The sequence below is a fragment of the Osmerus mordax genome, chromosome 9 (genome assembly GCF_038355195.1).
Source record: "Osmerus mordax isolate fOsmMor3 chromosome 9, fOsmMor3.pri, whole genome shotgun sequence".
In the NCBI taxonomy this organism is placed as follows: Eukaryota; Metazoa; Chordata; class Actinopteri; order Osmeriformes; family Osmeridae; genus Osmerus; species Osmerus mordax.
The window spans coordinates 13,177,546-13,199,528 of NC_090058.1; the positions used below are offsets into that span (position 1 = coordinate 13,177,546).

Here is a 21,983-nt window from a genome sequence, read left to right on the forward strand (position 1 = left end):
CATTCATAGACCGTCTGTCCCAGATTAGTTTAATCTCAGTGGTTTCTCTCTCTCTCTCTGTGCATAGTTGTGTGTTTGTGTGTATGATTGTCTGTGTGTATGAAGTAACTTGGCAGTGATTTCTTTGAGGGAATTCTGATAACCCAGGGTTAGAGTTGGGGTAAGTGTTCGGGCGGGAAATGTGAAATAAGATCCTGATGAAAAGGCTTCTCTTTCACTGCTGCTTTCAGATGGAGTCTGAAATCAATACCAGTAGCTGCTGTCTCTGACAGCGCACAGTCGAGACAGGTGGGGGCAGGGAGACTTTACAGCACTTAGAAGCCAAGTAAGTACAGTATGTAATACTGGGTTCTGAGAGTGGTTAGCATAAGAGAGAGTGCATGACGACTGGTCACTGACCCTGAGCCAACATACACACATACTACAGGAGTGACAGAGAAAGTATGTAAAAAGCAGAGGACCCTAGTTAGCGCAGGGACAGGGTTTTAATAGAAAGGCATCATCATCATCTTCATCCTTGGAGCTCCCAGATCTCCATTGCTGCACCCGAGGGGAGTCTGGGGTTCAGAGGATGAGTAAGGGTTCAGAGGGGAGTAGCTTAGCTCTGCCTCCCCCTAATGACCAGACACAGTACACACCATGGGCTACATGGCAGTAAAGAGCAGTACAGCAGGAATAACCCTAACCTTGCATACAGTTCTAAGTCTACATGTAAAAATCACAAAAACCTTTAAAACAATCACACATGTAGAAGAGGCATCAGTTCAAAGCACACATGATGTAGTTTGATTCCCAATGCCCCTCTCAGGTCCATACCTCAATTTAACTGAAGCTGTGGTACACCAGTTGGACTAACATGGCCAAGGAGATTTCTCAGACTTGTACACACTCCTTTATGATGTTAAGAAGGAAATACTTAAACTTTAATATATATTTCAATAAGTTGTATGGTAGAATGTACAGAAGTGTAAGGTAAGGACATCTTTCACAGCCTTCTACAATTTGGTGTCTCCTAAATAGTTGCCTGTGTCCACTTCCCAGTGTATGAACAACCCAGCAGACACACAGGTACAAGGTTGGAGATAGGTAACCCTTTACCGCATACAGGCTAGCTAGCAGAAAAATCAAAAGATTAGGGTTGACATGCAACCTGCTGTTTATAGCTGGAGGATAGTTTAGTTAGCTATCTTAATCAGAATCATGCCAATCAGACAACGACAAAATCACATTTCTGGCAAGGATTCTGTTATAGATGACGAGCAATAATCAATGAATCAGATACTTTATGGAGAGAGTGCATCAAAGTCCGTCAATATGATCAAGTCTACAGTCAGTCCCAGGTCACATGACATCAACAGAGAAACAAAAGGTTGTGGGAGTTAAAAGTGCTTCAAATGCCTTGCACTATAGGCTACAGTAATAACCGTCACTTATGGAATAAAGTAAAACTCAACTAAACAACAAAAGCAAACACAAAAGACAGCATTATTCAATATGCATATCCAAGAAACACTGTGAAAAAAAGATTAATAATAATTCCAACAACATGCCACCACGTCTAGCTCAGGGCTTTTCTTTTCATCTTGAAAAATATTTGGACATTTCTCAAACTGCCTATTCATTATATACATTGACATTCGGACCAATTGGGAGTGCAGAAAGGGAGGAAGCCACGTATCATCACTGCAGCTGACCAATCACCATGCACACAACCTTGTGACCCCTCCCACAAAAGAGACACAGTCATGCAACACACTCTGTCCAATAAACATCAGCCAGAATTACATTCTTCTGGCTACCGCACCAAGACCAAGAGGCATTTATGGCAAACACTTTTTAATCATACACAATAACAGAAAGTTCATTCGGAGCGCAGGCATGGAGATGAGAGCAGATGGACTCTACTCTTAGTTCTCTGTCAGTCCCTTCCTGGTTGATGGATCATAGTCGAGACACAGAGCTGGAGAGACCAGACCAGATCTTGCACAGAACACTTATCAACTGGAGGAGGAAACAAACAACCTGACAGACAGAGAGACAGACAGACAGAAAGCCAATCAACCAGTAGACGTGCAGCAAGCTAAACAACAACCAATTACAGCAATGTTGAGAAGAGAGGATAGCCAATCAGAATGAGACCCAAACATTGGTTAAAACCTGCTGCCACAATAAACAATCACTCTCATGTCACCGTGCCCCCACCCCTCCCCCCCTCCACACACCCAGAGATTAGTCTCTGCCCCTCCATCCTCAACTATGTCCTTGCTTGTCCAGTGTGATTGATAGCTGGCAAGAATATTTGTAGTGAGAGTGAAAGGGTGCTGATGTTAGAAGCAGGGTGGAATCAGAGTCCTTTTCCGTGGCTGGTTATAGGGAGGTGTGGCCTTGTCAGACCAAGGAAGGAGCTGATTGGGTGGTTTTCTCTCTACAGGGAGGTAGAAGGTAGCTTCTTGACACGTCGCTGAGCCAGGAAGGATGACTCGATAGGTTTGAGTTCTGGAGGTGGCTGGGAGCTCTTCAGGGCCAAGTACGTAGCTGCCATCGCCCCCTGGAGGAACACACACAAACTGCAACATCTGGCCAGACTAGAGCTTGACGGTACAACTGAATAGCACAACTGGTCCTACTGTGACTGAGGGTAGCTAGATGGGGTTCAAGTAAACTTTCGTTCATTAAAGATTGACTGAACTGACGATGATTATGAAAAACAATCAATTTCACGTGCGTGTGTTAGCGTTACCTTGACTAGCTTTGGGTCATGGTGCGGCAGCTGACTAGTGGGAAGTTTGTCTCTCTGGACGATCCAGGGGTGCTTCAGCACCTGCATGGCTGTCAGGCGCTGGTGAGGGTCCACATGCAGCATCTTGGAAACCAGGTCCTGAAAAAAAGCCATTGAAAATGGTCAGCCTGCTCGAATCATTAGGAAAACAGAGAGAGACAATTCATGTTAATAAATAATTTGTCCAAAGAGTAAGTGAAAACAGTATTGCCCCAAGAATAGACCCCTGGAGCACCTTATATGAAAATGGGATTGATGAAGTAAGTAAAGAAACAAGTAAAGAAAATGAAAACGTTTGTTTGATTGATTGATGGGATGAGGACCAAGCTATGGATGAGGACCAAGCTAGGTGTGTGTACCTTGGCGGAGTCAGACACGGCATCCCAGCTGCTTCCAGTCAGGGTGAAGCGACCACTGCCTATCCTGCCCAATATCTCTTCCGGAGTGTCCTCAGGTCCGTTGGCAAATGGAGTGAAGCTGGAAAAAGAGAAGGAGAGAATCAATGGAAGGCTCGACATTCACATGGTGAATCATTATTTTATGGTGTAAGTGTGTATGTGTGTGTACATGCATGTGTGTCTGTACATGCATGTGTGTGTGTACATGCATGTGTGTGTGAGCATGTGTGTGTACATGCATGTGTGTGAGAGCATGTGTGTGTACATGCATGTGAGCATGTGTGTGTACATGCATGTGTGTGTGAGCATGTGTCTGTACATGCATGTGTGTGAGAGCATGCGTGTGTACATGCATGTGTGTGAGAGCATGTGCGTGTACATGCATGTGTGTGTACATGCATGTGTGTGTGAGTATGTGTGAACATGTGCGTGTGCTCACCCAGCCAGCATGGTATACAGCAAGACTCCAAGACTCCAGATGTCACAGCCCTCATCGTAGCCTTGGCGCTTCAACACCTGCAAGCACACAGCCATGCTGGTGAAGGTGTGCGAGTGTGTGTGTGTGTGCCAGCAGTGGTAGGTTAAGGTTGGTGACATGGAAGGTGAAATGATAAGTGCTGACACTGGCACTAATGGCTTAGAGCAGGGTTCTCCAATCCTGGTCCTCGAGGGCCAAATTCAAATGGGTACCTAAACAGGCTCAACCCATTCAAATGAATGGGTTGTTATCAAGCTCTGTGGAAGCCGGGTAATGAGCATTCATTTGAATCAGGTGTGCTGGAGCGGGAAACATCTAAAACTTGCAGGACAGCGGCCCTCGAGGACCAGGATTGGAGAACCCTGGCTTAGAGGGAGATACACCAATGGCAGAGAAGGCTCACTGAGACGGACCAATGGCAGAGCAGTCTGACTGATGTGGACCAATGGCAGAGCATGCTCACCTCAGGGGCCACAAAGTTGGCGGTGTAGCATGGCGTCATCAGCAGGCCGTTGTTTGCCCTCAGCTGCTTGGCGAAGCCAAAGTCACAGATCCTGATGGACTCGGGGTTACCAGACTCATCCACATACAGGATGTTACTGGGCTTCAAGTCCCTGTGAACCACCTGGGAGACAGCAAACACTGCTAGTTGGTACTGGGATTCAAGTCCCTGTGAACCACCTGAGACACAGCAAACACTGCTAGTTGGTACTGGGATTCAAGTCCCTGTGAACCACCTGGGACACAGCAAACACTGCTAGCTGTGCTCAGCTCTGGTTTCATTTTTCAAAATATCGGGATGGAGGTTATAGCAGAGCAGAGCACAGTAGAATAGAGTACAGAAGAGCAGAATAGAGGAGGGCAGAGTAAAGCTGAGTACAGCAGAGGAGATTGTAGCAGACTGAGTACTGAGAAGAGCAGAGTAGTGCACAGTGTAGCAGAGTAGAGAAGTCTTGCATTGTACAGTATGATAGAACAGAACAAAGAAGAGTAGAACAGAGTAGAGTAGAGCACAGTAGAGCAGAACAGACTGGAACAGGGTAGCGTACGATACAGTAGAACGGTATAGAGTACAGTAGAGCAGAGAAAAGTACAGTAGAACACACTAGAGTAGAACAGTAAAGTAGAGTAGCGAAGAGTAGAACAGAGTCGAATCCAGTAGAACCATTACAGAACTGTAGAACACATGAAAGTAGAATCGAGTTGAATAGAGTGGAACAGAGCAGAACCTAGTACAGTACAGTAGAACATAGTACGATAGAACACCACAGCACAGAGCAGAACCGAGCTCAGCAGAGCGCCACAGGACGGAGCGTGTTCTCACCCCCTGAGAGTGCAGGTACTCCACAGTCTTGGTGATGGTGTGGAGGACTGAGCTGGCCTCCCTCTCGGAGAAGCACTTCTGTTTGAGGATCCTGTCCAGCAGCTCCCCCCCCCTCATCAGCTCCGTCACCAGGAACACCTGCTTCCCACTGTCATACACCTGCAGAGGCCCCCCCCCCCCAGCGCAGGGAGGTCAGGATATTGTCACGTGGTACTGATGAAGACGCCACTGTCATAGTAGCGAAGTAGATGAACCCAGCTGAGAAGAAATGGAACGTTCCCCTGAGGTATTTCAGAGCTGCTGAATGTCACCTTTTTGGGACATTATAGGTACATTACAGGTACATTCATAACATGTGAATGGGGAACGTTATGAATGTACCTTTAACATCCCAAACAGGCTGTGACATTCAGTATCTCTGTAAGACCTTAGGAAACGTTACAAATGTTCTAGGTGCGTGTCTTGTACATCATGACACTTTTGTTATCTGGGAATATACTGTCATAGTAGTGATGAAGATAGTCATAGAATTGACGAAGATGATGTTACCGTCATAGTAGTGTCCAGGAGCTACTTTCATAGTAGTGATGAAGATGAAGATACTGTCAAAGTAGTGGTGAAGATGATGAGACTAACAGTGTCATCATGGTTGCCAGTGTTTAACTCACGTCTTTGAGGGTGATGATGTTGGGGTGCTGGCCGTATCTCAGCAAGATCTCGATCTCCTCTGAGGGGTCCGTCATCGTCTTGTCAATCACCTAGAAAACACCCACACACAAACACACCCACACACAAACGCAATCTAAGACACCTCTACTGGGACAGGAACCAGGTGTGTGTTGTGTTGGGACCAGGGGGACTGAATGTGTGTGTGTGTATAGGGGCACAGAGTGTGTGTGTTGTATCCAGTGTGTTGTCGAGGAGAGTGTGTCTTGACCTTCACAGCATACTCTGTGCTGGTTGCTTTGTGGATGCAGCGCTTGCAGACAGAGAAGGAGCCCATGCCGATGTCCTCCTTCAGCATGTAGCCATCGCTGAACAGCACGTTCTTCCCATGCAACTGCTGCAGAGAGAGAGAGAGAGAGAGAGATGTGGAGCACACATCACACAAACCCTCCAACCTTTACACTCCAACCCAATTCCTTGAGGTTTACACTCCTACCCTCTTCATGTAGGTTTACACTCCAAGCCTGTCCCTGGAGATCTAGAGAGCTTACCTGGACCACTGGGTGTGGGGCAGGCTGGGCAGACTCGTCCGACCCCTCCTCCTCCAGCATCGCCGTGGCAACAAAGCTGAACCCTCTGAAGAGCTGGTGAGCACCAGCACTGGGGGGAATACCCGGAGAGTCTGGAGGAGCAACAGACACACACACACAGGCACACACACACACAGAGACATGCACACACAGTCACACACACAGTTACACAGACACACAATCACATACAAACACAGTCACACACACAACCACACACACAGTCACACACACACACACACACACATTATAGTAGGTGGTCTCATAAAAGGACAGTTGATTTCACAATAAAATGGTACATTGATGGTGGAAATTTGCCTGAAACTGAAAACAATGAAAGGTCTAATTTTGCTTTAAGCCAGTAAGCATGTAAGTTTGTCCATTAGAAAGATGATCCCCGTTCATAGACATTGCTCCATGATATATTCGTAAGCAAATCCTGGTCTGCCATGTCACGTTCTACAACGTCTCAGACTTCAGACTGTAAATAAGACTCTGGACCTGTTCCTTTAAGAGAGCCCCTTCATGTCTTACCTTTCGGGGTACGGGAGGTGAACTCTGAGTCGAAGTAGAAGGTGTCGTCGGGACGAGCCACTGCTGGCTTGAACGGAGGTTTGATCTCTCTCCTGAACAGTTTCTGGGGAGGATGGAGAAGGCAGACGTCACACAAGAGACAGATGTAGGAACTGAAAAAGTGGAGTGGAGAGAGGAGGAGGGGATGAGGAGAGGAGGGGAGTGAGAGATGGAGTGGAGAATGGAGGAGGGGAGAGAGGGGAGCAGAGGAGAGTGATAGTATAGCATTGGTATAGCAGTGCATTAGCACAGCAGTGCATTAGCACAGCAGAGTCTCCCCAGACACATACATTCCAGTCGATTGTCGAGAAGAAGCTGTGGCGTTTGATCTCCTCTGCTCCGTCGGCTCCAGAACCTGGCAACCCAACAACACTGTTAGTAAAACCACTATGGTTACATTGGAACCTGGCAACACAGCAACAGTGTTAGTAAAACCACTACGATACACTGGCTAACCATCCCAGTGGACGGACCAGAGAGGACTGACCCATCCTGTTGGTGGGGTTCCTCTTGAACAGGGCTCTGAGGAGAGACTGGGCCTCAGAACTCAGGAACTGGGGCATTCCCAGACGCGCCCTGCAGGCGGAGAAACACACAAACACACAAACATTAGACATACTCTGCAGTGAAAAAATACAGGAAAATATATGGTAACACTTTATTTGAAGCATTATACATCAGTATACAGTACTCTTAATTAAATACAATACAGTAATTATTAGAATAATTGAATGGGAACATTGGCTTGCGAACTTGTGGAATACAGCAGAGTATGAAAGGAGTTGGTGTCATGAAATGGGCCGAACATTGTTACTTTACTGAATGCAGACAATAACCACGTTATAATGTTCAAGTGACGTCTTGTGCATTGTGACATTTCACCACTTTACCTAAAGCAATCAAAGATCATTTTAAAGTGTGGTATGATGTTTCTGTACAGTACAGGTCATTATAATAAAAAATATCATGCATTATGAGCATTGGTATACCACACACCACAAGTCTTGAGTCTTTACGAGTGTTGAAAACTATTCTTATACTGCATTTCTACTGTATTGTATTTCATTACAAGTACATATATAATGCCTTACGCATATGGACTTTAAATAAAGTGTTTCCCCAATATTCGAAAAAACTTCATTTAGACCTCTCTAGGAATAAAAGGTATATATAGATCAGCACGTCTACATGATTTAAAGAGACAAACCTAAGCAATAAAGTCATTAAAGAACTACTAACAGTTCTTAGGTATTGTGTGACTGACAGTTTTCATGGTTAGAGGTTGATGTTCACATACTTCAGGATGAGGTTCATGGTCTCCTTACGGTCCTTCCCCTGGAACGGCAGGGAGCCTGTCAGCATCTCAAACTGTGGAGGGAAAAACACAACCATCAGCTCTCTTCACAAACTATTATCCATTAGGCTCTACTCTATTAATACGAAATCCAATTGTCTGCATTTTTTATATGCTCGGTTTATGTTTTCAAGTCTCAGGAGGCAAAATCAATTTGCTTTAGGAAGTTATTAATGATTAATTAGTGTCATAATGTATGGAACATTGCAGGAACTGACATTATTATCTAGCTATGCAAATGAGTTTGCAAACACAATAAACATATTAATTCAATAGATATTGGTTCACTTGTGTTGTCAGAGAGCCAAAGTACTGACTTTTATGCGGTTGCAGAGCCAGGAAAGGAGAATCTCATTTTGAGGGTTAAGGCCAGAACCATTATAGAACCATCAATAAGCAATACACTGCAACTCACCATCAGTACCCCAAACGACCACCAGTCAGCGCTATGGATGTGTCCCTGCCGGTTGACCACCTCTGGGGCCATGTACTCCACAGTACCACAGAAGGAGTAGGCCTTCTTCTCATGATCGATGGCTTCTTTACAAAGGCCAAAGTCTGGAGGGAGTAAACAACATCCCAATACTGCTCACAGATACACAACCAATCAGATTTGTTTTTTTCTTCAAAAGGTATGCCCACAAGGAGATTATACACAGAAGACAGTATTTCGAATGTGCGTGTGGATACAATACTTAGAGCCTATGTGTGTGTTGCACGTGTATCACTGTGTGTGTGTAATGGTGTGTGTCTGAGTGTGAATTGGTGTGTTGTGTGTGCACATTGTACCTGTGAGTTTGATGTGCCCCTCCTCATCCAGTAAAATGCTACAAATCAACAACAGAGAACGTGAGTGGCAGTGATGATGATCAGACATGTTGATCAGTCTCTGGGAGGGAGGAACATTCAGGAACCACTGCCTAATTATGTGTGTGTGTGTGTGTGTGTGTGCGTACTTCTCAGGCTTAAGGTCTCTGTAGATGATGCCCAGGCCATGCAGGTGGTCCAGACCCAGAGCTAGCTCTGCCAGGTAGAACTTCACATCCTCCTCTGTGAACATCACCTGGAGAACACACACACATGCACGCAGACACACACACATAGGGGGAGCGCTTAACAGCAGAGGTATATGATATCATGTTGTAAAATGTGAACATTTCAAAACCTTTTTTTTCCCCGGGTCTCAAGGACATCATAACACGTTAGCTTGAGAGTCCTAACCGTCACTCTACAGTCTTACCTCCCAGCCCTAGAGTGTCACCTCCTAGCCCTAGAGTGTCACCTCCTAGCCCTAGAGTCTCACTTCCTAGCCCTAGAGTCTCACTTCCTAACCCTAGAGTCTCACCTCCTAACCCTAGAGTCTCACTTCCTAACCCTAGAGTCTCACCTCCTAACCCTAGAGTCTCACTTCCTAACCCTAGAGTCTCACCTCCTAACCCTAGAGTCTCACTTCCTAACCCTAGAGTCTCACCTCCTAACCCTAGAGTCTCACTTCCTAACCCTAGAGTCTCACCTCCTAACCCTAGAGTCTCACTTCCTAACCCTAGAGTCTCACCTCCTTAGACAGTCTGGTGAACAGATCTCCACCTCGCAGGAAGTCCAAGATCAGGTACAGTTTGCCCTCGGTCTGGAAGGCTGCATAGACCAACACAAACACGCATCCACACAGACACACGCACGCACATCAGTTGCACAAATTGACATAATTACATGAACGGTACAGAGGAAATTCCTAACCCTCCAGACAGACAGGCTCCAGACTCACCATAGTGAAGCTTCACCACAAACGGATGATTGACGTCTGCTAGAATGTCTCTCTCCATCTTGGTCCTCACACGATCTCTCACTGCACACAAGCACAGGACAAGGAGCTTAGTGCGTACTTGGTTTGTAGGAACTCTAGGGTTCGTTTACAAATATAAGAGGGTTCAAGAGGTGTGTGCGTGGATACGTAGTGGATTACTGGAGAGATGGAAGGATGTGTGTATGTGTGTGTGTGTGTGGTACCTTTAAGGGTGGCTTTCTTCAGGACTTTCATAGCGTACAGCTCATTGTTGTCAGGTGGGGTCACCTTTCGTACCAGGAACACCTGCACAACAACAATCTCATCACCTGCTCTTCAACCTATATTTGGCAGGTTCATGAACACTAACGGCCAGGTGAGAGTATGAATTGGGGCAGGAATGGGGATTAGAATGAAAAGAGTCACAATGGCAGCAGAACACACTACACATGTGGCCTTTACAGGTAACACAACCATACAACCATATGGGAGTTCAGGACTATTCAATAGATGCAGTAGGACACTGCATGTGTCTGTGTGTGTGTGAGTGTGTGCATGTGTGTACAAGTTTTACTGTTCTTGTAAGAGAAATAGCCCCCCCTAACTAAAATAAACTAAAGGAAAGTGTGGACATTTTGCTGGTTCTAGGAGGTTTAAAGGGGTTTAGGGTTCTGGTTAGAATTAGTGTTGAGGGTTAAGGTGAGGGGTTGAGTTAGGTTGCTCAACAGGTGCTCACTAGTATAGTAGAACGTGTGTGTGAGGGTTTGAGTTTGCATGTGTGTGTGGAGTGCATGTGCATGTGTGTCTATATGTGTGTGAGGGTGTGTGTGCATGTGTGAGTGAATATGTATGTGTATGTGCATATGTCTATGTATGACTGTGTGTGTGTGTGTGTGTGTGTGTGTGTGTGTGTGTGTGTGTGTGTGTGTGTGTGTGTGTGTTACCTTGCCGAAGGACCCCTGTCCCAGGACTTTGAGCAGCTCAAATTGGGAGGCATCTGCCTTCTCTGAGCCCTCCTTGACAACATGGGTGATGTTGATCTCCTTAATGACATCATCATCCTGAAACACAGAGACAAAAAGGAAATAAGTTGTAGGGTTGTAGTAATGCTGTAGTAATAGTTTAGAAAGGTTGTAGAAAGGTTGTCGCAATGTTGTAGAAAGGTTGTAGTAATGTTGTATTGATATTGTAGAATGATTATGGTTCCTTTTTTGTTGTAGTAATCGTGTCATAACATTGTAGAAAGGTTGTAATAATGTTGTAGGTGGGTTGTAGTAATGTGGTAATATTGTAGGTGGGTTGTAGTAATGTTGTGTTAATATTGTAGGTGGGTTGTAGTAATGTTGTGGTAATATTGGAGGTGGGTTGTAGTAATGTTGTGGTAATATTGGAGGTGGGTTGTAGTAATGTTGTGGTGATATTGTAGTTGGGTTGTAGTACTGTTGTGGTAATATTGGAGGTGGGTTGTAGTAATAGCTTCCTAATTTTGATGCAGCTGTCAACCAGACCTCCTTTCATAACAGATAACAGCTTAACGCTCTGTTTCACAAGTTGTGAATTTCTAAATGTAAAATTGTGCGATGTTGTGAGTTATAATACTAAGTAAAACTACAGTTTTCACTCAGCAATTTTTGATAGGGACAATTTGTGTTTCCGTGGCTTTGGTAGGGACATGACCCTAGCATCCTTACTTAATTATACGCCCTTGGATGTAGCAGTATTGAAAGAATACATTTGAAAGTTTTAGTAATGATGTTATGAAGTGGTAGTACTGTAAACAGGTTGTAGTGAGGTTTCAGAGAGGTTACAGTTTGGTGTAATAGTCGAGGTCGCTTTTCTCACATGAAAAGGGTGTGCTGTGTTCCGATCCCATTAAATCATGCAGCTCAAAAAGAAGAAGAGAGCAGAGAGAGGAAGGCATAACCCTGACAGGCTGGTACTAGACCAGTACAAATATCTGTGGATTTCTCTCTCTCTTTCTCTCTGAGTCTTCCTCCCTCCCCCTTCATCTTTCTGTCTCTCTCTGTCAGTCTCCCCCCCACCCTCTCTCTCAAACACACAGGAAGTACTCAAGGGAAGTGGTCCACCCTGTGCTGTTTTGCGAGAAACTGGAGGGTGTTACCGCCACAGCTGGTAGTAACCACCTTCCTGCTACCAGGAAGCAGTGTGGCCACACGCGTCCCGCACCCAGCGCCCCAGCTGTCTGCTCGGACATGCTCATGCGGAACACTTCTATTACACGCTGTTTAAATCATCTCCTTATGTAACGTTGAGGGTTTGAACTGTCCTCAGCTCTGGAAATGAGGGTACTGTTCAAACTAGTACACCATACATTCAAACTAATCTTGACTTTTCAGGGACTTTTTTATCCATCTTGTCTTATGGCACCATTGCTTATATATACTTGTGTATATGTATTTCTCGTAAACTGCTCATCAAAACAACGTGACAAACGGCACTAAGCGTCCTTGGGTAGGACACCTGCAGACTTTCAAGTTCATACAATGCCCAGTTCTCAAGATAACTGAGCCACAGACACACAAACAGACAGACAGACACAAAGACACACAGCACAAAAGAGATTTGTGACTAAAGACATTAGATATCTCTGCCAGCACAACTAGGACAGACAGACCACCGCTACAAAATCTATAACAACGTACAGTATATCTCGTTTCGGTCTATAACAATGGATATATGGTTTAGGTCTATAACAACGTACACTACAGTATATCTGGTTTAAGTCTATAACAATGTATATCTGGTTTAGGTCTATAACAACGTACAGTACATCTGGTTTCGGTCTATAACAACATCTATCGGGTTGATGCTCTATAAAAATGTATGATGTTGGTCTATAATAACGTACAGTATTTCAGATTTTGGTCTATAATGATATATATCTGGTTTAGGTCTATAACAACGTACAGTACATCTGGTTTCGGTCTATAACAACATCTATCGGGTTGATAGTCTATAACAACGTATACCTGGTGTAGGTCTATAACAACGTCTATATGGTTTAGGTCTATAACATATCTGTACCGTCCATGGGATCCTGAGGCTGGCTAGTGAAGCGTCTGTCTCTCTGCTTGTCTCTGTCGGATGGCTGGTAGCAGGGCTGGGCTTCCTCTGCTGTTTCTTTAACAGATACACGGCCAACAGGCGGCTCAGGTTGAACCTCCTTCTGTCTTTGTCCATGTCAGGGTTCCCTGCCGGCTAGGCTCTTCACCCCACACCCTGGCCTCCCTCTATCTCCCCTGCATGCCGTCTATGTCAGAGCCTCCATCCCTGCTGCGTCTGGCCCTACTGGGGCCTAGCTGGTTGACTGCAGCAGGAAGGAGAGGTGGGCAGGAAGGAAGAACTGCACTGTCTGTAACACCACAAGACTGAGGTGTGAACCCGAGAGAGGGGCAAAATGAGAGGGAGAGACCGACATCTGAGAGATAGAGAGAGAGATAAAGAGAGAGACAGAGAGAGAGAGACGTAGAGAGAGATCACCTTTTCCTGTGTTTCAGTCACTGCAATGACTAGTTGAATACTGTGTGTATGCATGTTTGTACGGTATGTATATGCATGTATGCATGTATGTATGTTCAATGTAGGAGCTTGTTAGTGCTTGTGCGTTTCATTTCTGTTGTGCAGTTTGGCCCCCTCTGTAGACTTTTGAAAGTTTTAGTAATGTTGTTATGAAGTGGTAGTTTGGCCCCCTCTGTAGACTGGATGTCTATGTGTGTTAATCATTTCTAATGTTGTCCCTTCACTGTGGACCGCTTTGGCAACATTGTTTAACTCATGCCAATAAAGCATACTGAATTGAATTCAGAGAGCCAGAGAGAGAGCTAGAGACTTATTGATTTATAACAGCCTTTATAGTGCAATCGAAACTGCAGGATACCAGCCATTTATACCACCATGGACATTACAGAAATCCCTTGATAAAGCTGATACAAGACATGAAACAAATGGGTAGCTCAGCGGATAAGTGCACCAACCATGTAGGCAATCTCCAGCCTTGGCACTTTGCTGCATATCTTCCCCTCTCTCTCTCTCTCCCTGCCTTTCCTGTCACACATCACTTACAAACTGTCCAATGAAGCATGGAAAATGCCATCAAATATAAGAAACGAGACAAAAAGAAGACATGAGACAAATAGGAATAAAATACCCCTGGATACAAATGAAGCCCTGGTGCCCGTGAGCGCCTCCTCCTCCCCCAGCAGGAAGGGTTTACAGCCTGTATTGGCAAACCATCAATGCACAACCTTGCCATTACCACAGCAACACTGACTTTGGATTTACTGACCCTGTTCCCGAGAACCTCGTCTTCCATATCGGTAGTATTTCCTGACTAATCGAATTATTTAGGCAGAACCAAAGATAGAGAGAGAGAGTCAGAGAGAGACAGAGTGAGAGACAGACAGAGGGTGGGGAAGAGAGGGAGACAGAGAGAGGGTTATAGAGGGAGAGGAAAGTAAGGGCGGATGGAGGGGAGGGATCCTACCTTCTCTATCCCGGACAGGTGAGAGAAGACCTAGAGGGTGAAGTGACCTTAATAATACTACAGTCCACTCGATCACACACATTATCAGAAGAAGAATTTTTTTTCTTGGTCTCACAGTATGACACACACACACACACACACACACTCAGGGAGCAGCCTGGAGGGCAGCCAGGAGCAGGGGGCAGCCACATCAGCGGCACCCCCAGGACCCACTATCCAAAGGAGTCCAAGCCCAGACCTGTCTCACTCTAACAACCCAATCCAGTCTCACTCTAACAAACCCAAACCTGTCTCACTCTAACAAACCCAGACCTGTCTCACCCCAGCAAACCCAGACCTGTCTCATGCTAAAAGCCAAGACCTGTCTCACCCTAACAAACCCAAACCTGTCTCACCCTAACAAACCCAGACCTGTCTCATGCTAACAGCTAAGACCTGTCTCACCCTAACAACCCAGACCTGTCTCACCCTAACAACCCAAACTTGTCTCACACACTCTAACAGGAGACCAAGCGTGGTTTTGAAAGAAACAGGAAGACGGCTTTCAACAGAGTTGACAGGATGTAGCTATTCCTTCCCAGCGTTCACTTCCTCTTTCTCTGGAGACCACAGAGAGACTGATGTCACCATTCACTCCTCGAGACAATTATAAAATACTGAAAGCCAAACTTATAATACTCTGCTCTGTCTAAGATTGTAACCACAAACCTGTCTAGAACCTGTCTACAGACCTAGAGTCTAGTATGAGTTCTGGTGCTATCAGCTCTCCACAGAACTAGAGTCTAGTATGAGTTCGGATGCAATTGGACCTGAGTTACTGAGTTATAAATCAATAGGGAAACCCCTTTCTATACAATCAACACACACATGCACACACACACTCACACACACTTGCCTCTGCGGAACGGTGTTTGGTGCGGAAAATGAGCCTCCACATTTCTCTGCGTGCAGCTTCCCATGTCCCTGACCCAAACTGATGAAGCAGTGCAGATTCAGTAAGATAATTACGTCACACACACACACACACACACAGTTTTGAAAGGAGTGTCTCAATGACCGACCGGGGGGGAGGCCCAATGTATTTAATACGGATCCGTAAACTTAACCTCTTACTGAGACACCCTGGCTGTGAAACCAACATACACAAACTCAAACACAAACTATCATTAAATGTGTTATGTGAGAAAAGCGAGAATACAAAGACAGAGGAGAAGGAGAGGAGAAGGAGGAGAAGGAGGAGAGGAGAAGAAGGAGGAGGAGGAGAAGGAGGAGGTGAAGGAGGAGGTGAAGGAGGAGAGGAGAAGAAGGAGGAGGAGGAGGAGGAGAAGAGAAGGAGGAGGTAAAGGAGGAGGAGAGGAGAAGGAGGACGAGAGGAGTAGGAGGAGGTGAAGAGGAGGACCAACAGAAAGGAGGAGCCTGAGGGACCGTGTGCTGCTGGGTGGTGTTGCTAGGCAGCAGAGGGGGGAGAGTTGAAGTAGAGGTGCTAGTCTCAACTCGACACACAGGGTGATGTGCGTTCTCTTCCAGCACGCTATCTCTTTTACTTCATGTTGGGAATAACACACGCATACCACACACAAACTACATTCATTTGGGTAGTGGGTTCTTGAGAATTTGACCATTTATGTTTGAAGTAGTCCTAACATAACCTTTGAAACAGGACATAAGATTCTAAAAAAGCACAGGATTCCAGTGCTGTTCGGTGCAGTAGTATCCAGTAGTGACCACGAGAGGGCAGTGCAGTTAAACTAGTGCTGCGCTCCACAGAGGAAAGGAGGAGAGCAGCTATTACCAAGTATGGACATGTTCTTCACCCCGGCTGTGGAGGAAGGTGGAGGGTAGATACCATGCAAGATACAGTGAAGAAGAGGACAGGAAGTGAGGACAGGAAGTGAGGAAAGGATAGGAAGAGAGGACAGGAAGTGAGGAAAGGACAGGAAGAGAGGACAAGAAGTGAGGAAAGGATAGGAAGTGAGGACAGGACTCCCCAGAGTAGCCGGTCAACAGCATCGGTACACCCTCAGCCTACTGGACCCTGCAAGATAGTAGTACCTGTCTGTTTACTGTCTAAAGTCACTAGCAGTTGCTATCCGTGTTGTGCTTTATGATGCACAGTATAAATTAACTTGGAAATGGAGAATGAATGTATGTTTTACTTTATAGAAGTAAATGTAAAAGCAGTCAAGTACACACCTCAGCCTGACCGCCATCTTATTTGCATAATACTTGATGTTCAACTTGAGACTATTATGATTGGCTGTGTAGTTATGGACTGTCTATACTTCCATACACTACAATCCATTCCTGCTAAAAGGCGCTAGCATTAGCTATTGTGCTGCTGCTAAAAGTCAGGAAGCCTGTCCACACACAGGAAACAAATTCATCCTGGAAGATCAGAGTTCTCTGCTTATAACCGGAGTCAACCCTTCCTGCCAAAGCACTAGTGGGGCCTTCTGGAATACATCCCCCCCGTCCCCATGCACACAAACACACACTCTGTGGCCATGGTACAAACCATAAGGTTAGCGTCAGACCATGTCTAAATTAATAAGAAATTATTCAAAGAGAGAGGGGAGGAGGGAAAGGAGTGAGAAAAGGAAGGAGGAGAAGGAGGGGGGGGAGGGAGGGAGAGGAGAGGAGGGAGAGAAGGAGAGGTAGAGAAGGAAAGAGAAAGAAGGTGGGAGGGACAGAGGGTGGGAAGGAGACAGAGAAAAGGAGAAAGGCAGGAAAAGAAAGAGGGAAGTAGGGATGGGATGTACAAAGAGTAAATATTGACCACACACACCTAATCCTGGTCTAAGACCCTCCTGACCCTGACCAGAGACAGATGACATTTGAATGAGTTTGAGGTAGGAATGTGAGCAACAGGTGGTGTGTGTGTGTGTGTGTGTATATGTGTGTGTGTGAGAGAGACAGTATTACTTTTTATTGTAAGACAAATAAGTCAATGATCCTGAGGGAGAGCTGCTGTAACTATGACAACAAAGCACTCCGGTGTAATATGGATGGATGGATCATTGGATGGATGGATGGAGGATATATGGATTAATGGATGAATTAATTTATAGATGGATGGATATGTCAATGGATGGATATATGGATGTTTGAATATATGGATGAATGGATGATATAATGATGCAGACATGGAAACACCGCACTGTGCACACACGGGCCATGGGGGAGGGGGGTCCGAGCTGGGATTCATAGGCTACTGATCCAGGTTAGTAAGCGTTAAATGGCTTCAGAGTGGTTCAGTTATGACTCACAACTCTGACTGCTGCTAAAGGAGCAGGCGATACGATTACAAACCCTGTGTGTGTGATTGTGTGTATGCATGTGTGTGAATGTGTGTGTGTGTGTGTGTGGCATCTTATCTACTACTAGTCCCAGCCCTAGCTATCTTTCTGCCTCCTTGCATGTTTGATTGTTTGTCTGCCGGCCGGCCTGTCTGTAGGTCTGTCTGTCTTTCTGCCTGCCTGTAGGTCTGTCTGTCTTTCTGCCTGCAGGTCTGTCTGTCTGCCTGAGGTCTGTCTGCCTGCCTGTAGGTCTATCTGTCTACCTGCCTGCCAACTTGTCTGTCTGTCTGTCTGTCTGTCTGCTTGCTTGTTTGTCTGTCAACCTGTCTGTCTGTCTGCTTGCTTGCTTGCTTGTTTGTCTGTCAACCTGTCTGTCTGTCTTGCTTTTCTGTCTGCCTGCCTACAAGAGATGATCAAGAGGTAAAGTTGTTCTGAAATTCTGCCAGAAGGCCACAGTCAAGGACGTTGTGCAGAGCTTAGCCAATCATTACAAAGGCTTTATCCCTGCTGCAGCACACTGATGAATTACACTGCAGAGATGGAGGGAAGTAGACAGAACGAGGAGGGAGAATGGTGAAGAGAGAAAGAGAGAGAGGGGAACAGCAATAGAGAGAGAGTGCGCGTGTGTATGTAAGAAAGCAGGGTGTTAGAGAGGTCATCTTCAAGCTCCAAAGCTTTTTCTCATTTTCTGCTAGCATCTGATAGGCTGTGAGACCTCTGTTGCTTGGTTGGGAATGGTCCAGCCTTAAACTGTGATTGATGATTGTGCTGTGGAGACGACCTCTGACCTTCCAGTGATGCTGCAGCTATTTCGTATGTGTATATCTATGTGAAAGAGCAAGTCAGGAAGATAGAGAGAAAGAGAGAGCGGGAAAGGTAGAGGGAGGAATATATATATATTTATGGAGAGAGGGGTAGAAAGATAATGTGTTTTGTGTCTATGTATATGTGTAAATATAAGTGTGTGAATTTGTGAGGATGTGTGTGACTGTGTGTGTGTAAATGTGAGTGTTTCATATTTGTGAGTGTGAGTGTGTGTGTTTGGTTGTGTATCATGAGCTGAGGGACCTGCTGATAAACATATATCAAGCATAAGATAACTGCTTTGCCAGGAAAGGAGCTGTTGCTATGCCTACACAATGCATGGATGGTCAAGGACAAGCACACAAACACACACACACACAAATGAACACACACAGACAGAAGGAATGTAGCTTGAATCAGTTCAGATGAGAATCTTGAGTTAGTCTATTCATACGACAGGGTCAGATAGCCAATCACATCACCTTCCCTCTGCCTCCACAACAGAGCACTATACTGGCTCTGAACCCATCTGTATACAAACACACAAGCACAAACACGCGCACACGCTCACATTATGACTGAACAAAGCCTCAACATAGAAGGAACCATGGGGTATAAGTGGCACTCTACACACACACACACACACTCTACACACACACATCAAAAGCCTGCTCGTATTCCCTCCCTCCCTCCCTCCAGAACATTATGGCAGGTGAGTATGGAGTGTCTTTCAGGAAGATAGTTACACTCCTACAGTCTGGAACAGCTGAGCTGGAAGATGCCAGAAAACTCAGTCCCCTATTTGTGTGTGGGTGTGTATGTTCTGTGTGTGTGTGTGTGTGTGTGTGTGTGTGTGTGTGTGTGTGTGTGTGTGTGTGTGTGTGTGTGTGTGTGTGTGTGTGTGTGTGTGTGTGTGAGGCCCCATCAGTAGCAGACTGATTTGATCCAACTCTTCCCTGAATGAGACCTTTTCCACAAAAATAAATAGGCATGAATAATTCAATTATGAGCTTGTTACAGCCTTTGTCTGGCTGTGAGTGAGTGTGTGTATGTGTGTTTGGCTGTGAATGTGTATGCATGAGTGTGTGACAGTGTGTGTATGTGAGTGTGTGTTGCCTTGTTTTACCATCCTTGTAGGGACCGGATTTTCTTGGTATTTGTATGGGGTTTTAGGGTTAGAATTCGTGTTTGGGTTAGAATAATGATCACTAAAAACACCTGCCTGTATAGGTGTAGTGATCATGTGGTGTATGTGTGATGTATGTGTGGCGTATGTCAGGTGTAGTAGAAATTGCATGTACTGTGCACACCATCAGTACAACCTACACAGGTGTGTGTAACACCTGTGTGTCCATTCGGAATCTAGGTAAAATGTTGGCGTGCGTTCAGAGGTTGGTTATGATTTCGAGGTTGTAAGTAGGCGCTAGTGAGGCATTTTCATATAGTTTGGTGGCACGGATTAACGCCCCATATGTGTCTGGGTGTGCGTGAGTGTGAGTGTGGGTGTGAGTGTGTGTGTGAGCCGAGTACCTTGACAGCAGGTGTGTCTCCGTCCTCAGTCGTGCTCTGCCCATTCTGTAAGGAAACAAACAAAGGCACAGCATTAATCCCACTAACAGTGTGTGGGTGTGTGTGTGTGGACTTTAGTCATTAGTATAACTACACAACCAACACACACACCAGGCTACTTCACATGGTAAAACCACAGACTACTTCTATTCCAGAGTTGGCTTGTGCCCTACTGTGTGTTATCACGAGGCACAGAAACAAGTTCAGTACTGAAGTGTTCCTGTCACGGTTTCATTTCTGGAGGATAGAGAAAACACCTGTTCTACCTGCACCTTTCACTGGAACCTGTCATTCATTAACATGAATGAGTGAGAATTCATGCCAAAGCCATGTAACATTGAACAAAATATATTAATTATGATGCACTCACATTTGAATAACAATGACGTATAAATAGAATTAACTACAACAAGAAGGAAAACGAATGTAATGATAAGTTTCAAAGTGAAAGTTAGGGTTAGGTCAAATGTGTACATAAGATGATGGAAGGTTGCTACCAGTGGCAGCTGCTGGTCTTTCAAATAGGGGAAGCTCATTTTCGGCCTACATCATACACATTTTACATGTATTTTGCTAGTTCACTGGCTAGTTCACCCCTACGACACTAGCCTAGTATGGAGGACCAAACCTGCCATATTTACAAATGAATGAATGAATAAATAAATGTCCACATCCATGCATTTAGACAGAAATAAACGAATATATGTATTAATTAATGCACAATTGTCAATCAATAGTTACATATATTTTACATTTATGTATGTATTCATTTTTGTATTCATTTTTGTATTCATTTTTGTATTCATTTATTTATTCATTTATTCATTTATTGATAGATTTATTCATTCATTCATTTATGTATTCATTTATGTATTCATTTATGTATTCATTTATGTATTCATTTATTCATTCATTCATTCATTCATTGTTCTCAATATGATAATGAGAGGAGGCCAGTAGGCGTGGAAACTGACGTTCAGACATTGCAATCAATCCAGAGCCATAGATTCAATCTAGCTAACGCCTGGGACACACTGGCTGCGAAGCGCCCTGAAGCGCCACAATCTGCTACGAATGACGCAATGCTGTTCACACTAGACGCGCATTTCTCCACGCCGGTCACCAAGCCTTTCACCTTCTCTGAGCTTTCCTTTTATACATGTAAAGCTGACATGGTACATAAACATGGCATAGGCTACAGGCTAATTAGGCAACTTGTTGCTCCAACAACCGTCGCAACAGCATCCCATTCCCAACATAACGTGGCAATGTTTGGCTTTTGTTGCCGTAGTCTTTGTAAAATACGTGCTGTTGGGCATACAACTCCATGTAGGACTAAGCTACATTTCATCTTCGATGATTAACTTTGTGTTGTCAATCTTCACAAATCTGCTTGATTGGGGGCTATGACAGATCATCTATCTCGCTCTTACACACAGGACAAAAATGTTGGTTTGACAATCAACAATCAGGATTTTTTATTTTAAAATGTTTACATTTTGAGAATTGATCGGATATCGATTTTATCGGGGTAAAAACATGGTTGGCCGGTCAGCGTAGTGAAGTTGGGTGTTAAATGATAGCCCACAACTAACGTAGTCAATTCTTTATAACATGTTTGTTCACCCAAATATCATATGGTGAATTAAATCTTTGTTTTCAACGAGGTCGGCCAGCCTGGCCATGTAGGCTATGTTGTCCATAAAAACGATATCCGCTTCGCAGCCAGTGTGTCCCAGGCGTTAGCTAGATTGAATCTATGGCTCTGGATTGATTGCAATGTCTGAACGTCAGTTTCCACGCCTACTGGCCTCCTCTCATTATCATATTGGGAACAATGAATGAATGAATGAATGAATAAATGAATA

At 44.9% G+C, this 21,983-nt stretch overlaps 1 protein-coding gene across 2 annotated transcripts in view; it reads right to left on the reverse strand.

Moving 5' to 3' along the window:
- Nucleotides 1-477: 477 nt before the first annotated feature.
- Nucleotides 478-21,983, reverse strand: part of rps6ka1 (ribosomal protein S6 kinase a, polypeptide 1) — a 31,722-nt gene continuing 10,216 nt past the window's right edge. Inside the window, exons 2-22 of one of the 2 annotated variants that reach the window (XM_067242831.1) lie at nt 20,077-20,121; nt 10,887-11,003; nt 10,167-10,248; nt 9,925-10,005; nt 9,715-9,794; nt 9,116-9,222; nt 8,949-8,986; nt 8,575-8,717; nt 8,103-8,173; nt 7,293-7,381; nt 7,096-7,160; nt 6,767-6,869; nt 6,197-6,327; nt 5,917-6,042; nt 5,648-5,737; nt 4,980-5,138; nt 4,119-4,280; nt 3,617-3,693; nt 3,139-3,256; nt 2,741-2,878; nt 478-2,548 (exon numbers count right to left, since the gene is read on the reverse strand). In XM_067242831.1, coding sequence (XP_067098932.1) covers nt 2,426-2,548; nt 2,741-2,878; nt 3,139-3,256; nt 3,617-3,693; nt 4,119-4,280; nt 4,980-5,138; nt 5,648-5,737; nt 5,917-6,042; nt 6,197-6,327; nt 6,767-6,869; nt 7,096-7,160; nt 7,293-7,381; nt 8,103-8,173; nt 8,575-8,717; nt 8,949-8,986; nt 9,116-9,222; nt 9,715-9,794; nt 9,925-10,005; nt 10,167-10,248; nt 10,887-11,003; nt 20,077-20,121 — 2,145 coding nt within the window. In that variant the 3' untranslated portion in view covers nt 478-2,425. Of the gene's footprint in view, nt 2,549-2,740; nt 2,879-3,138; nt 3,257-3,616; nt 3,694-4,118; nt 4,281-4,979; nt 5,139-5,647; nt 5,738-5,916; nt 6,043-6,196; nt 6,328-6,766; nt 6,870-7,095; nt 7,161-7,292; nt 7,382-8,102; nt 8,174-8,574; nt 8,718-8,948; nt 8,987-9,115; nt 9,223-9,714; nt 9,795-9,924; nt 10,006-10,166; nt 10,249-10,886; nt 11,004-12,987; nt 13,246-20,076; nt 20,122-21,983 lie in introns of those variants that run through there. The other variant, XM_067242830.1, reaches the window with a different exon arrangement.